Source organism: Falco cherrug, chromosome 1 (genome assembly GCF_023634085.1).
Source record: "Falco cherrug isolate bFalChe1 chromosome 1, bFalChe1.pri, whole genome shotgun sequence".
In the NCBI taxonomy this organism is placed as follows: Eukaryota; Metazoa; Chordata; class Aves; order Falconiformes; family Falconidae; genus Falco; species Falco cherrug.
Window position 1 is genome coordinate 72140457 of NC_073697.1, and position 17375 is coordinate 72157831.

Here is a 17375-nt window from a genome sequence, read left to right on the forward strand (position 1 = left end):
TTAAAATAAGAGGCTGTTGTACAGTTCAGCATTAGAGTTTTTTCCTGTGTTTCTGGTGCTGGATTAAATGGGCATGGAATCTCCGCTGTTAATACTCCTGTAGCATCTGCTGAGTTTTGGTACAGTCTCAAAGCTAAAACTGAGTATTTGAGGCAAGTTTCTCTTCATACCCAGCGTGTTTACATAGTCCCTTTCCCATCACAACCAGCATCTTCTGATCATAGTGTCTATAGGATAGCCAGTGGTTTCATGGAGCTGGGAAGTGAATTCGAGAGGGTCAAAAGCAGTGTTTTTGCAACCATGTGGTAGGCCTGGCCTCTGGGTTTGCTGCCTCTGCTGATAAAAAAAGGAGCCTGATACTTCCAAGGCTGGCACTTCAGCACTGGGAGCGCTGTATTCACATTGAAATGTTACAGATCTTACGATCTTTGTGCATTGTGGGCTTGATCAAGCTAGACAGTGTATCGCACAGTCAAAACTGACATGTGCTGGCTTGCTGGAAACTGCTATCCCAACTGCTCCTGGTTTTGTCAAAGAGTTGTCTGCTGGTTTGCTTGCTGGCATGTTACAAACCTACTAAGAGCAGTTGTGAGAGAAGATGCTTAAACTGGCAGCTTCCCGACTCCTTTACCTAGGAAAGAAGAAAAAAGAACTCTTGCACGCTGCACTTCTCAATGGGGTTCTGTTGAAAATTTGCTGCAAGATATGCCTTTAAAAATTAATCTACAAAAAAACCCCAACAAACAAAACCCCAATCCCAGGCAAGCCCAAGAGCACTCATACCCACATGGCCTTATGGGATAAGGACTGTATTAGTGTATTCCTGTTAAAACACCTTATTGTTAAACCACACAGTGCCTCTGTGTGAGCACACGCAGTGAAAGTGGTTGGAATAGTTTCCTTTTGTGTTTGCTCAACTGAAAGGCAGTGATTGCATTGGGGCCAGAGCCAGGAACGAAAAGGGCTCCTTGCCAGTGCATGGTGGTGCAGTCGCGGCTTCAGCATGTTATTACAAAAAAGGATAAACCACAGGATAAAGTGAAAGCACTGAATTTTTTATTTGTTATCTCTAGGTACCGCAAGTTTGACATTAATAGGCAAGACCAGTGAATGAGCAGCAGTACATTGCATTCAAACCTGAATCTCCAAAGCACCAAAAATGGAGCTAGATTTACTACTTAATCCTATAGTCAGCACACTAGTCTGGACTTGCTGCAACTTGTATTGTCCCTAATTTAGTAGTACATTGTTATGCAGTTAGGGGGCGTGAGGAAAGAGTCATTGTGTAGTACCACTTCTACATCATCATAGGACTACAACATGCACATTCTACTATGTGGCCCAAGCAACAAGAATACAAGTAGAACAGTTACGGGTGGAGACAGGTTCATGTTAACACCACCTATGAATTTGTAGAAACCTTTTTGGACGGGTACCTACAGCAGTTCATCGATTCGTGTGGGAACATTACACGCATGCACAAGTGATACAGTGGAAAACATAGCAGGAGCGGCAGCAGGACGGAGGACAAAGGTGAAATCTGTGATGGGATGCGTTGGAAACAAGACCTTCCTCAGCTTTCTACGGCAAGTCTCTGCTCTGTTAGCGAGGCCTGCTGGGCAACAGTTTTGTTCTCATGGCTGCGGAGTTTTGATACGACTTCTAGAAACGCCATGCTCTGCACTTCCTTTTGGAGAGGTTCTGGAAAAAGAAATAGTAAAAGAAATGGTGCTTTGTATGAGAGAGGCAAAGGAACAGAAAAGCTTGGCACATGTGAGAAACTTTCCTACTGAACCCTGCACACACATAAGCACACAAATGTGTGTGTACACATAACCTTTTTGTTTACTACTTTGAATCTCTTTTGAGGATGGAAAGAAAGCTCTCCAGGGCCTGGGGCATGCAGAGACTCCACAGATTTCAGGTAGAGATGAATGATGAAGCTGGTGCATAGCAGTATAGAAAAACCCACCTGGACTGCCTTCCAAAACAGAGGTTTAGGAAGTGTTTTTAGTGAATTTTTTTTTCTGCTTTGTTACAACTAGCCTGATGAAGTGAGCTTGCCTTGAAAGGTCCACTAGGTCATCTGTCTGCATCGGATCAGCTCTGGTTGGTTGTGTGGGGGTGTGAAGTGGGTGAGATGGTTCTTTAATGGATGTGTCACCACTTGGTCACTGTTAGCTGTCCATTTACAGTTCAGCTCTGAAGTTAAAGCAAATACAACACATGGTGTGTTGCCCAATGCTGTGCATAGGTATGCAGCGCTTATGTTTTACTCAGACACTTTCATGATTGCAATCCTGGATTGTGCTGTACTTTGTATTAATAAGTACAGGTTGGGAACAACCTATAAAATTGAACAATTTAAGAAAAAAAAAGTTTTCTTGAAGCCCTGTACTCTAGACATCTCACAGCTGAGATCTAAAGCAGCTGGTTTTGTTTTATGCTCTGTTCCGACCACCTTAGTGAACTCCCACTCAGCAACAAATACTATATATTTTTGCTTCCCAGGTGCTGCCGGGGGGCTAATCCCTGAGCTTCCAAAGAGAAATCCCAACCATCTGTTTCAGAGAGCTATGCTGTATGCTGTGCACATTTACTTTTTTCTAAGTAAGTTTTCAAAAGAAAACTTTGACATTTGTTTCCCTTCCTACCTATTTTCTTGTTCACATGTTTTCAGTTTTCTTGCAGTTTAACCCATACCATGTAAGAGCTGGGAACTCTCACACTGCTGTGCACCTGGGAACTTCTTTATAGCGAGCACCGCCAGTGAAGCTGTTGGGGTGCTTATGCTGTGTAAGCACTTGCTGCTTTCTTTCTCCTTCCTGCATCATGTTTAAGCAGGTGTTAAGAGAACTGAATTTCAGGAATTTGCTGTGCTTTACAGTGGCTGAATAGTTCTGCTTAACATCCAGGTTCCTGTGAGCCTGGAGATGGTCACACACAGAAATGACTGTGCCAGCTATGAATGCTCTGCTTTTGCTGATTCTCTATATTACATGTTTCCATTTTCCATTGTCCTCATTTTTCCCTCTTTCCATCTATTCACTCAGTTGCAAGAGCAACTTCCAGATGGAAAAGATCACATATAAATATATATCTATTTACTGCTTAGCACACAGCTGTTGGCAATATCAAATTCAATGCGATGCCCTGTAACAAAAGATAGTAACAGCAAGCAGTCACTGGAGAATTAATGAAACCAGTGCAACCACTTCTAGTCTTTATGGAACTATACTGTGGTCAATTACTTTCAAATGACTACACAGGTCTGTTTACAGTAAAATATGGAAACATGTAAATATAATGTCTCACTCTGTGGAGACAGTGGTGAAAATAAGTTAGAGGCAACAGAGCCAGGAGAGAGATGTATTTTCACGTGTAAAAAGCTGACTTGGATCTTTGATCCTGCCCCCCACTGGTTAAAAAAAAAAAAGTTAATACCAGGGTTGTTCAGTTGTTACTCTCATGTACTCACTGATTTTACATGGGTCTGTTCATCAGGAAGCAGGGCTGAACACTGGGTCAGCCAAGCGCTGAGCCTTACCTTTACAGCTGCGTATTGCATGAACATGCTCTCTGTTCCCTGTGAGCCTGGGAGGGGGCTCCTGACTAGGCAAAGCTTCTAGTACGGTGGCAGACGGAACTCTGCCAGTTGGATAACCCTAAAAAAACACCCTAAGACAAAACTGCTACTTACTTTGGTGGAATAGAGAGACAGGTATTTGACTTTAAGTAACTGTTAATCCAAATGTCAGGCAGAATTTCTGAGGATGATTATTTTGGTTGGAAGCAGTGGGAATAAGCACAAGAACATCACAGTGAGGCTGAGGGGGAACCTCTCTAGAAAGGCTTCTGCTCTAAAATGGATGGATAATCCCAAGCACAAAATGGCGCAAGAAGGTTGTGAGTAACAACTGAATTATTTCTTAACATTACAGTGAATGCCTACTGGGGGCTGAAGCTCATTAGCAAATTTTAAGTGCAATCTTTGTACACTGAGATGTATATAGTGCTCTAAAAAATATTTGTTCCTTTAAGGTGGCAGTTAATACAGCATTCACGCACATGGATTTACAGGTCACCAGAGTTACAGTAGGCATGCTAAACTAAGAAAAAAAAAAAAAAGGCAGCTTGGTGTACAGACACAGCACACACTTAGCTATGATAATTTTTAATAACAATTGAATTGTTGTAAACTCATCTCTGGAGAACCTTCAGATGTTTTACAGTTGGCAAGTCATGTGCAGACAGGCTCTGAGTTTCTACTTTTCTGTACTTAATCCAGTTCTATGTCATCTTAGTTGTTTGTAAATTTTGAAACCTTTAGGGAATGAAATTTGTTTTCTTTCCATAGAGTAAATACTTCTTAAAGAACTGAATGAAAGAAACATAGCCCCTTCTTGAAACCTCAGCTGGAAATCAAATTTCCCCATGACACCTAGCTCATTTGTGTTTTGTTGTGGTTTTGTGTTTTGTGGTGGTGGTGGTTTTTGGTTTTGTGGGTTTTTGTTTTTTTTTTTTTGTTGTTGTTGCCCACACACAGGTGGGAAGTTGCAATATCAAACCATAGCCTGCTACACCATCTTTCAAACAGTCTGACCTCTAGCAGAGGGTTAGCTCAGGAGAGTTTACAGTACTCGGCACTGACATGTGTTGGAGCGTGTCCTGCTCATCTTTCAAAGCAACCATGAACAGTTGCACCTGGTGGGCTGAGCATGTGAGGGCTGCAGAGGGAAGGACTCCTCCTAGTGAGGTGTGAGGTTCCCTCCTAAATCAGGATTATAGCCTATGTGCTGTGCTAAGTACTTGTTTGTGTGCACATGTCCCTGCAAATATTACCTGTATTTGTATTGGCTTCCTACCATTTTTGCAGGAACTTAAAACTACAAGTGACAAGGCTCCTTGCAAAATTCCACCAAATCTTACTTGACTAAATTGACCAATCTAAAAAACCATCACATCAATTATTGGGAACTTGCAGGTGAAAAGAAAGTTCTTGTTATCTGCATGTTTGCAAAGACAGCCTGATACTGTACAGTTTTAAATGCCTTTCATTTCTCTCCGGTCAATTAAATTTTGAGCTAGCTGCATTCCAAAGAAGAGTCTAATTTCTGCAGTTAACATCCAGAACTGAGTTTTCTTGAAACTATATATATGCTGTAAATAAAGCATTATAGTAAATTGAACTCTTCTGTGTACGTTTGTTGTGAACACAGAACCAGTCTCGGAGTGTGTTTGCATATGCTCTGTGTTTAGGCTAAAAGAAAGATCTAAGTTTAAATACATAAATCTCCTGGGAAAGCAGCCTCTCTTGAATACTCACCAGATCCTATAAGGGCACAGATCAGCACCATGGAGTTGTATTTTATTTCTGGAGCACTCCTGTCGTCTGAGAGCAGTCTGTGTAGAATCTGAACAAGCTGAGCATTTTCAAGATCCTTTTCAGCAGTGACTGAAACACAAGTGAAAATTTATAAATCTGGAAGTGCTGCTTGCTTTGATGCTTCTGTGCTAGCTATTTATTTCACAGTAGTGAAAGTGGTGCTATGGTACATAGCTTATTGGCATAAACCTGAAGCACTTATTAGAAGGTATGATGATAGGAATCGCAGCTCTTGCTACAGAAATGTAAAATTAGCCTAACTGCTTGAAAGGACAATGACAGAATAATGATAAAATCCAATCTTAAATGTGCATTGAGCTAACAGAAGAGCCATCAGCCTTTCTAGCTATTTAGGCTAACACAGCATATTTCAGCTTTCAAGACTTCCATTGCCTGAATTTGCTTTTGGAACAGATGGTGAATTCCCGATTCCGTGGTAGAGGGAGCTCGGAGCCCATTATAAAGGCTGTGAAAAACTTCAAGATCAGAGTGTGAGTTACTTCCTCAGTAGCTTTCTAAGAAACATTATGTACTGAATTTGGGGCTTGAAACCTTTAAATGTCTGAAGACAAGACAAAGAAGGGTTAGATGATTCATGTCAATAGGAACATTTTTCCTTTTAATTAAAACAATTCCCTGATGCATTGATTTGGAAGTTGAACACAGCATTCCTGTAGGATGAGATGGCAAGAGGTGAAATCATGAGCAAAAATATGTAATATTGCTTGTTCCTTAGTTAAGAAGCAAGCAGACAGGATAAACAAAACCTCTGTTGGGCATTTACCTTTTTGTTTGGTAAGCTGAGGTACTACAAAGGCAGGTCAAGACATGTAATCATCTCTGCCTTCATATGGCAACTCTTGTACCTGTTTCTGTGGAACTTAATAATAAAGACATTTCAGGGGCAGTATCCACCTCTTGTGTGTATTCTGTAGCTCTTACTAATTAGGTAAGTGAAAGCCCTCTCAAAAGGGGATTAACCATTCCAGTGTAGGAGTGTGGTCAGGTCATACATACAGTCTCCACTCTAAAGCATGACTCTTAACTGTTGGCCTTCAGGGTTTTACCCAGAATCTGAAAGTTATGTTGAAGGGCCTTCCTAGATCATATGATCACCTACCAGAATGGTGCAGCAGATGCTGCTTTACCAGCAAACTCCAGTTTTCTGCATAACCTTACTGCCTGCCTATGTCTGCATGAACTGCTGTGTGCTTATGTGCTACTGAAAGGCAGGTGGGAGGCTGCCCTGCACTGCAAAAGGAACTTGCGCAGTGCTCTCTCTATGACGTCTCTTGGCAGACTGGGAAGAAAACAGGTAGTTAACCACTGGGATACTCACCTAATTCTAAAGCCGCTATTAATGCCAGCGCAACGAGAGCTTCATTTTGCATTATTACGTGTTCACTGGTTGCCATGGTTACTAAATGCTTGATGCCACCACTTTGTACAATGGTCCTAATAACATCCTAAAATAAATAACATAGAAATGAGAAAATTCTGCATTGCATACAAACTGTATTAAATAATTAAATTGTCATGGATGCTACGTCATCTTTGGGTAAGGATACTCGTTGGTGCTATGCACATATAATCACTTTATACATGAACATACACGCATGTGAGCCTATAAATTGTCTGCTATTACTCTGCAATTATAAGATACAACCTGTTAAACCATGCCAGTTAACCCCATGACTAAGTTAAGATGCACAACTAACTCGGGTTATACTGTGTAACTCAAGTTCTCATGGCGTGCCATGAATTGCCTAACAGTGAGTCTACTCTCTCTTATGTTTGAACTCAGCTGGCGTTCAAGGATGTGTATTTTTCCCTTATGTTGTGATGTTCAGAGCAGCTTATCAAAAGCACCCAACAAACCATGTATTTGGGATAAGGAGACACAAGAACATAGTTTTAATCAAGTTACAAAATCATCTCTCTCCATGAATTTTTAGTTTCTTCAAAACGTTCAGAGAGGTGAGATCACCAATACTACACCTTACTACGTAACAGAAATGCTGTACTTGAAAAAAAATTTAGAAACAGGCAGGAAAATGACCAGCATTCTCTTGAAGTATTGTAGAATTTTCCTTCAAATACAAAGCAGGTTAGGAAAGGATAGTTATGGGATACCAATGTATTGGTTTCTGTTCTAAAGCCAGCAATTAAAATGAACTGTTGCCCAGTATGTAGGAAATGAAAAAACTGACTGGGTTAAATGGCTTTAAAGCAGTTTAAAAATACACAGCTGGGATTCTGTTTTCACATCTACAACTTGATCCAATTTACATATGTGACAAAGGATGAATAGAGATTTCTGGTGTCTGCAGGCCTTTGATTACTTGATAATTACTGTTTCAAAAGTGAGTTTGCACCTGATGTTTTCACCATCATATGTCCCAAAACTACTTGCAAGATGTTTACCTGAAAACCAGGTAACTTGGCATGCCCAAGGGAAACTGTTCCAGGAAACGTGGTTTGTTTTTTATTGTTTTTTATTTGTTCTGTGGGTGCACAAAGTTTTGAAATAATAGTTCTTGAAATAAGAATCTGATTTAAATTTTTAATCAGTGTTGAATTTCCATTTAAAGCACACATCTCTTTCCAACTCCAGCCACAAGCCAAAACTCATTAACTGATACATGTGTTCAGAATGATTTATGTTCTAGTGCTCGCATAGGCTATGTGGTGACATTCTTTATGCAAGGAAACAGCCACAATATAATCATAATCCTTGAAAACTGAAATAGTTAGATAATCATACTGAAGATGTTAATGGCACAAGTCACAGCCTAATGACTCAAGCATTTCATATTTAAAATCTGTTTCTTTCCTGAATGACATGATGTGCACAAACATGTAAGTATTTTTATGGTTTTCCTTACTTGCAATGATGTATTTTATTATTTGTGATTTTCTGGTGGAACTCCAAAGTAGTTTTGAGACTTCATGGAATAATCTGGGAACTGCTAATTGAATTGGTGTGAAGTTTTGGCTATATAAGCCTTGCGGATCAATCAGTACCTTTGACATCAAGGTTTTTTGTTTTGTAGGTGAACATCACCCTCTAAAAGGCAGTACCAAACAGACAGAAGAGGTGACAGCAGTCAGGTTTGGTGCTAGTGTGGCTTACCTCACAATGACCTACTCCATTTTTTTTAGAATGAGACATAAGTTTTCCAAACTAATGTTGCCTTTGTAAATATTACCCCAAACACTTTAAAATTAAAAACCAAATTCAGATCTGATCTGCCGTAAAGAACCATACAGTTGTACTCATATTCAAGCCTAGAGGGCAGTAAAAGCATTAAAAACAAACCACCCTCTCAGCCTTGTTTTCCCATTTCAGTTATATTTCCTCTATGAGTACATAAACTACATGAAAGTTCAGCTGTGATAACTGTTAACTTCTGTATTAATATCGATTTGATGCCATCAATAGTGTCTCTGTATTAAGAACTGAATTCTGTTTTGCTGTAGAAAGTATTGATCAAAACTCACAGGTGTGGCAGTGTATGCCATAAACGTGTGCCTCAGGGACTCTATGTGTGGGGTGTAGAAAAAAATAAGAACTCAGAAAAAATGAAACCTGATCAGTTTTTGCGGCTGAACATAAAAATGGAGAATGGGTATGAGAAAGAGACAGTAGTATTAGAAATCAGCAATGCTTTAAATGTCTGTAAAGCCTGTTGATTTGCTTTTGGAGAGGCTCAATAGATCAGGTCCGCAATATGTTTTTCACTTCGTAAATGCCATGCATGAATGAAGAGGTCACTGTTAAAAGTCTGAGTTCTCCAAACCACCCTTGCTATTTAAGCTCAGTCATGCAGCCTGTGTTCACATCAGTGAAGTCTGAGCCTGAAATAGCTTGTTTCTAGAGGAGATGCTTTTGTCCCTTCTAAGGCTGTGTTCTGCCTAATACTCTCCTGAGCAAGGAGGTGGACTTGAGCTGCTATGTAAAGGTTGATGAGGAGGTGATCCCAGAGACAGAATTCCTGCTCCACAGTTTCTCTTAGCGTCATACCTTTTGCCATGTACAAGCAAACTTCTGTTAGAATTCAGAATAAATGATCATTTGTAATGACCCACTAGAATCTTAAAACTCTGAAGTATGTAACAATTGAGTGCAGCAATTTTTCATATATAGCATCATTAAAAATGTAGAAAATATGGCATGCTGAACTTCTACAGGATACAATACAAATAAAAATGAGTCACGACTTAGCCACGTCAATCCTAACAGTGTTCCTTCAACTGCCCTGCCACTCTGAAATTGCATTGCCTTGCTTTTGTCGTCTTTTTAACTACGTAGTTCCAGTGAGCATTTAAACCTGTTGCTTGTGTCTGACTGGCGTGTCCCAGAGGTGGAGGAGATGTAACCCATGAATTAATCAACCTGGCTCTCTAGAAGGATTACATACTGAAGGGCTTGGCTATCAATACCAAGTGCAGAGGTAACTCTTAGTTCTTACAAGCTTTTTCACCACTAACTTACTTTCGATTTGCTGTGTCGTATAAGTGCAGAAAGTAGTCTGTTGGACTCTCCCATCACACCTGCGTGATCCTTGGCTTCACACCACTCCACCAATCGTTCCACCAGTTTTACATTTTTGCCCAGCTGTTCAGCTGCTTCTGCTACATGATGCCGGAGCCAACAACACAACAAAAAAGTAGTCACTTTTTAAAGCAAGTGCTAGAAAAATAAGCTGCAATTTACTAACTAGAAGGAGTTAGTAGAACTTCACTAGCTTGCACTGACAGTGGGAGAAGTCTAGGTTTCATGGAAGCAAGTAAAGCCAGTCAAAATGAAAACAAAATACAGGAAAACTTCATAATCCAGTTTTTAAAAACAACTTACCAGCCAGCTAATGAGGCATGTGCATTGATTAAGAGTAGGGAAAATACAGGTGATGTCACAGCCCCAGATGAGCTAATTTTAAATTTTTTTTTAAATTTTTTAAATTTTTAAATTCAAAATTTTAAAACCAGGAGGGACTGCTGCTAGAAGGGAGCACTGTGGTCAGTTAGATTTGGTTTTATAGACTGTAAGTCACATACAATCTTTCGATGAATTTCAATATCACATCTAATAGCTTTGCTAGAACTAGAATGGATCTTTTGAAAGAACCTGCAGGGCTGGGTCAAAAATAAATACTTGGCTAGCTTCTCTCATACTTTGAGATTTTAGTAGACCTCTGATTTTATAAATCCTCGTCCTGGAACAAGCTGTTAAACTAAAAGGTGCTTGTTCATTTTGAAACTGCAGTTTATCAATTAACAAGTGCATTAGTCTGTTCCAAGGAGCTAGGTACAGCCAGGAAATGCAGTAAGTGAACAGCCAAACAGGAGTGGTAGCTTAAAATACGCCTCAATACATACTCGTAATGTGACAGTGTAGGAGAGTTCTGAAGTACAGAAGTAAATAAGCATTCTACACCTATTCTGAGGGTCCCTGGCAGTCAATTTAGGAGTTCTGAAAAAAACCCAACCCACATTCTTCTTCCTTTGTGTATGCATTAGATTTATTCCAACACTTCAGGAATAAAGTTTTAAAAAACCTTTTGCTTCTCTCTTGTAAGAATCTTGGCAGCATATCACAAACCGAACCAAAGAGAATCACTTAACATAGAGAACAGTTTATTTTTACCTTGTGCATCTATTAACATTCTTAATGTTCCCAGCAACTTGAATTGAACAGGGGGCATCTCCGATCTGAGAAATTTCAATACAGCTTCTGCAACACCAGCTGATAGCATCTTAGCCTTATTTACAACTGCATGAATAAAGAACAGGGATGATCTCAAGAACATTTCTGGAAGATGCAGTTTATTTCCAAGACAGTCCTGAAGCAAATTTTCAGACGCGGTTTGAAAAATAGCTTGTGAACACAGACTTCAGGAACATGAGTGTGCACTGACAATGCTGCGTTGTGGAAAAAATGTCATAGTTGCTAAGACACAGGTATGAAATTAAGTGCTTTTTCCTACTATGCACAACATTTTCAGTGTTCAGCCTGAACGTAAACTGAAGGTTAGACTTTTCCCCCTTTCTCTGGGAAAGGCGTCTTCCACAAAATGCATCAAATAGAAGCCCAGGCTGGTACTTGCACCCCAAAATATGAGGAATCTTCTCTGGTTCCCAACAACACTCTTCTATTTCACATAGGCAAAGGAACTAAAGCACCTAAGTAGCACAATAGTCTCTTGCCTGGTTTGAATACTTTATACAAACAACACGTGGCCTGACATGTCTGGAGCCTGTAGTCCTTGTATTGCCCCTCCAAACTCTCATTCATCCCCTCCTCTAGTCTACATTTTCCACTTTCATGGAGCTGTCTGAAATATATGTAAGGTGCAATGTGGTCCAATATTGTACTCGGAAAAAGTAGTTCTTTCATAATCAAAGTAGTGTTTAATAAGCAGCTCATCACTGAGGCCGGTTATTACTTGCTCATTTTTCTATAACAATATACATGAAATCTTAAGTAGGTCTCTGGCAGACATGCTTTTGAGCATAGGCTACAGGAAAGCTTGCCGACTGATGGAAGCTAATAGCATCGCTCAGCTGAGAAACGTAAGCAAATGGCATGCTGTGAAGCTGCATGGGTTTAGTTATGTACGCATGATCGTTTTTTAGAACGTTCTGGTTTGCCAAAACTGGAAATAGTAAAATAAGGTTAAATGGATGAAAGGCTTATTTTTGGCTTGGTATGAGAAAGCATATGCAAGTATTAGAGACGTGCTTTGTTTTTATGTGCATATGCCCTGCCTTTTATGCTTGGGTAATCAAAACTCATACAAATTAAGTTATTAAAATGAAAAAATTAGCATTCAGTTCATTGCCTACAAACAGTAACTAATTGCAATAGGCTGGCTATTCTAGCAGTCTACTTCTAGCTCTAATATGGGAATTGTCAAAGCATCAGGAAGTTACAGTAAGATGCAGTGTTTCAACAAAGTTGGCACTGCTCCCTGGTGGGGGCCCTTTAGCTGTGAGAGAGATCCCAAATGAAACAAACAAAAAAAAGTAGAAATACAGTGCTCTGGAGACAGAAAGGATTGAGAAATCATATCCAAGGCCTCCTCAGCTCCCTGCCCATTACAAAGCTGCCCTTGCCGTGATGGGGGATAATATGTGGGATCAAAGTTGCAAAGGAATGGTCAATGTGCCTGTGATATATATAAACTGCTTGTCACGGCTGCTGTGCAGAAGACATAAAAGCAATGACGGGCCTGAATGAAAAGCAGCAGTCTGACCTGCCTCTAGGACTCAGTCAGTTCTCCCACCCTCATCCCCTGGAGGGGGGCAGAGGGAGAACAGAACTTCACCTTTGGGTAATTAGCAATGCAAAGTGAGGCTTACCAGGAATAGCCAGGTTTCTGAGAGCACTCAGTGCAGCATGCTGCACAGTTACATTTCCATCCTCCACGTGTCTGTCTAGCAGATCCATCAGCTTTTGAACTATGCCATTATCCACCATATGGATGCAGTTTCCGTCTGTGTGAGATAAGTCACTTGTGAATGGAAGGTTATTACTAAGATTTTTACAAGAGCTTTTTAAGAATAGAAGGGTTACCCATTTCCTTGCTCATTTCTAGATTTCATTGCTGAGAATTTGACCACCATCATCAATGGGAGCTGCAATGCTCATGACAAATTTAAGAGTGATGGTTGAAGGCAGCAGAAATCCCCTATACCTCTACAAATGTGAAACAGTATTTTTTAAAGTAGGTTTAACACTTTTCAGAGTTATAAAGTATAAAACTACTGATGTTGCTGTATAGCTTAATATCAGGTTTACCGCAACATACAGTTTTTGTTTGTAGCTGTACAGACAGAGCATGATAGAAGGGCACAGATAAATTTACATAAGCTATTATGGCATATTCTTACCATTTCTGGCAAAATTTGCAATAGCCAATGCTCCTGCAAGCTGTAGCTGATGGCTATTGGACGGAATCCATGAAAGTACTCTTTGGAACACACTGCCTTTTCCTCCTTCAAATAACTTTTGCATGGATTCATCTGGGGTAAAAAGCACAGACAATCAGCAAGCCAAAGAAGTGTTTGTTAGGGAAAATTATATTTGTGAAGCTCTGCTGGCTTCACTACAATTAATCCATTCTTGCAATGGGATGAGAGACAAAATCTGACCTATTAAATGTTAACTGGCAGGTAGCAGGTCCTCTAGGTTATTTAGAAAATTAATAAATAGTAAAATTCAGCAGCCAAATGGCGTTACAAGTATCTGTTGTTGCTTTGCAGAAGATAGTGACACACCGTACTTACCTCCAAGCAATAATAAAACCATAAGATCAGAAGCTGTTTTAAGCTCTGCAATATCATCCTCTTTGTCACTGTCCACAGTCTTCTGGACAATCTCAAGTAAGCACTCCACCAAGCCTGCTTCAACAAGCTGCAGTTTAATGACATCTGAAGAATAGTATGGATAATAGAAGTAAGAATCATGATTTTAAATACATCTATTTTACAAACATGCAGGACAGACTGTGAAAGGAAGCAGCGATGTCAGTGGTTTCAAAGAGAGCTTGGGTAGATAAAACTTGCAACTTCCTTATCTTAAATTCTCAGGGCCAACTTTATTCATTTACCAGGCATTCCCCCTGCTCTGGAATGCCTGTAGAGCAAAATTTTACACTGAAGCTGCATGGAGCTGCTCTTGACTTCTCAAAAATGAGGGTATTTCTCTACAGCAAACTTCTGGCATCTCAGTCACCATGCAGCAGACTCATAAGGACTGTGCTATGTTTGGGCTTTCAAAAGACTTTGGACTGTGTTGCAGAACAAACTTGGGGTTTCTTATTGTTTCATGTACTTTACTGAGATGTGCAAGTATGACACATAGAACTTTTTGATGAAATCTCAAGAGCAAGTAATCAGCCATTGCTTTTAGCTGAGCCAGAATCTGTGCTGTTTGTTGGAAGTACAGTAGGGCCAAATCCAAAAGGCTGGGTTGGGAGAGAAATTTGTTGTGATTGAAGAAAAACTGGAAACTAATGAGGTAAACTAATTTCTTAGTTGTTATTGGCAATGAGGCTCAACAGAGGTGATAAGCATGTTTTTCAGGTGGTGACATAGGATTTGGGAGTAATGTTTTTTCTATTGTTTCTACAACATAATCTTTAACAGGTTTTTCCCTGTGAACTTGAAGCTGGGAAATCTCCTTTACATGCCTAATCTCCCTTTCTGTTAAGGTTGTCTGGCAGGCTGCCTGATGCCATGTTATGTCTTTCTGATCAGTGAAAGTGATTCTGGTAGTTTTTGCATGCTGATTTTAGAAAGCACAGTCAAACTACTGCAGAAATGTGCAAACAAATTGATTTCTCTTAGCTTTCTGTGTGAAATGGGTGTTTTAACAATAAGAAGTTTAAGCAAAGTTGAAATATTTTTGAAGGCCAAAGCTTTGGAAGTATTTTTGTCACATAGTTTACAAGCAACAGTTAGGTGAGGAAACAGTTCTGCCTCTGGTGAAGGAAGACTCTGAATGAATCTCAATTTCCTCTTGTCACTAGGCTTTTTGTCTGCGTGAAATTAATTGTTCCTCTAAGAGCAGCTGACCTTCTCATGAACTTTGTCAGGGAATGCAAAATATCCAGTTGGGATTTTTTTAATCTTTTTGCACTTTTGCACTGAGGTACTTTAAAAAATAAGAGAGTTCCCTTAGTTACAAAATACCATGTTACAATATTCTGTGGTTTGAAATACAAATTGCTACACCAGTGTGCTTGAACAACAGCAAAGCAAAACAAACATAAAAAACGCCTCAAAAAACCCCAACTACTAAAATGCAGACTCTGCAAATACTTTAGATGTTTTTGCCTTCCGACCTATTGCTAATTATCTACAGTCAAAAGCACCCAAATGGTACCAGCACAGTGAACTCCTTTAAGTATGCCTTGAATCCACAGTGGAAGAGTTCAGCTGAGTACCTCATACCATGCAAACACCTGAGTTGTGTTCAGCAGCAGCAAACTAATCAAATTTTATTGTGACTATAAAACATAGGCTAAGAAAAATTAAACTCTGAACTTAAATATGTCAAACTCGCAACAGGTTCAACCCAATTCTATGTAAGTCTCCAAGGATGGAACTCTTCTAGCAACTTGCTAGTTATTATATAATAAATGAATATATTTTGCCAAGATATGCATTTTCAGAACTGTAAAAAGAAATTCGGTTTTCACATACCACTTAAAAGACAACTTCTTAAATTGAAGTAAGAATTTATCTTGATTTATATTATGTAAAAAAGAAACAGACAGTGTGTACAACACAGTTGGATGAAACCTAAATCTTCAGAGTTTACAATTCTATCTAATAATTTATCCCATTCAAATGATCTTTAATGCTGAGGTGATTAAAATAAGGTTATAGTGCCACCAAATACTATGATGCCTTTCATACTCGGAAGTGCTTCCCACTTCAGTCCAGCTCCACCTGTTAACTCAGTTCTGTTTCCTTAACAGGCAGATGGGAGTTACACAAACCACCCAGAGCTACTTTGGGAGGAACATCCTGGAGGGGTGACTGGGCACACAGCACTGCCTGCTCCGGCTTGAGCAGTGAACCAAACTCAGGTCTCCTGGGGCTACCATGTGACCAAATTAAAATTAAACACCCAAATTAAATTCATATGATCGATCTGTCAATGGACAGTAGGGGGAGAGCATCCAGCTCTTAATTCTGCAATTAACATGCCCCTTGCAAAAATAACGTCCATACGAAATGGAACTGCCAGGGGTTCTACAATCCCAGAAAATGACATAATGACTCATGTCCTGGTGCTGTAACAGCCTATGAACGCTTGAGCCTGTGTTTTGCAGACAAATATTGTAAAGCCCTTTAAAAAGCCGCTTTTAATATTCCTACTGTGGTTACAGGGAAATAAAATACAACATAATTGTATATAGAGTGAATCAGAGGTGAAATTAGCATCAACAATTTTTTGGCTCCTGTCATATGCTCAGACAAGACTCATACACTTTATATGAAACTATCACCATGAGGATCAGTCACGGTGGCTTTTGAACAAGGCAGCCAGTTACTCTGCATTTAGTCCCTGAGAAAGACACTGATAAACCAAAATATATACAAGGGAATAAACAAAATACAGCGTAAGAAAAAAAAAATAATCAATTTCCCACCATTTTCTGCCAGGGGAGCCAAAACTTCAAAAATCATCTCTTTTTTATCATGCTCTATTTGCTTCTTGAACAGTTTCACAAGCTCTTCAGCGATGTTTGTGTAGGCAAACTGTTCTTTACTTGACTCTGTGAAGCAAAAGGAAAAATTCAGTATCAAGTCAACAAACCACATCAAAAGGTAGGACTATTTTTTTCTCTTTATTACCAGGTTTATTCAGTAAGATGACTAATAGTGCTCTTCACAGACAAGAACAATAGACATGCTTGTCACTAAATAAAAAGACAAATGTCTAACACTTTAAGATAAATGTACTGACTTGAATTAATTATGACTAAGGGTGTTAAAAATATATAAATATATGATCAAGGCTGTTGGGGCTGTTTCTGCCCAACAGAATGTAAAGGTAGCTATAGAAACAGTAAATTACAAAAATTGTTAAGCATTTGATTCCCCTCAGCTTAACAGGAAGAGAGCAGATTATATACTGCATTTTCTATGGGCAAGATGAAGAGTCATACTGAATGCTTTAGTATTTACATGGCTTTATGATGGTGACATTTCCTTCTAAACCTGTGTGTGGCTGTTGCAGGGCCATTTCATACTGCACAGATAGCATAAAGTGGCTTTGCAGATGGGCTACTTTGCTACCAGGAGATCAGCCAGCAGGTAACGGTTCTTCAAATGTACATTCAACAAAAGCATCTCCTATTCTATTGCCTGTATCTTATTCCTACTCACTGGCAGTATCACAGGGGGTGCAGGTGGTAGGGGCTGGTGTTCTGCATTCTGCAGTTGCCACCTCCTGAGGACCATCTGTAGATAG

The 17375-nt window shown here is 39.6% G+C and overlaps 1 protein-coding gene across 12 annotated transcripts in view; it reads right to left on the reverse strand.

The window, feature by feature from the left end:
• Positions 1 to 1034: 1034 nt before the first annotated feature.
• Positions 1035 to 17375, reverse strand: part of RAP1GDS1 (Rap1 GTPase-GDP dissociation stimulator 1) — a 101323-nt gene continuing 84982 nt past the window's right edge. For 10 of the 12 annotated variants that reach the window (XM_055701045.1, XM_055701046.1, XM_055701044.1 and 7 more), the window contains 9 exons: positions 16552 to 16677; positions 13676 to 13819; positions 13280 to 13411; positions 12749 to 12883; positions 11034 to 11159; positions 9882 to 10021; positions 6726 to 6852; positions 5327 to 5455; positions 1035 to 1701 (listed from right to left, as the gene is read on the reverse strand). In XM_055701045.1, the coding sequence (XP_055557020.1) occupies positions 1574 to 1701; positions 5327 to 5455; positions 6726 to 6852; positions 9882 to 10021; positions 11034 to 11159; positions 12749 to 12883; positions 13280 to 13411; positions 13676 to 13819; positions 16552 to 16677 (1187 nt within the window). In that variant the 3' untranslated portion in view covers positions 1035 to 1573. The remainder of the gene's footprint in view (positions 1702 to 5326; positions 5456 to 6725; positions 6853 to 9881; positions 10022 to 11033; positions 11160 to 12748; positions 12884 to 13279; positions 13412 to 13675; positions 13820 to 16551; positions 16678 to 17375) is intronic. The other 2 variants (XM_055701048.1, XM_055701047.1) reach the window with 1 other exon arrangement.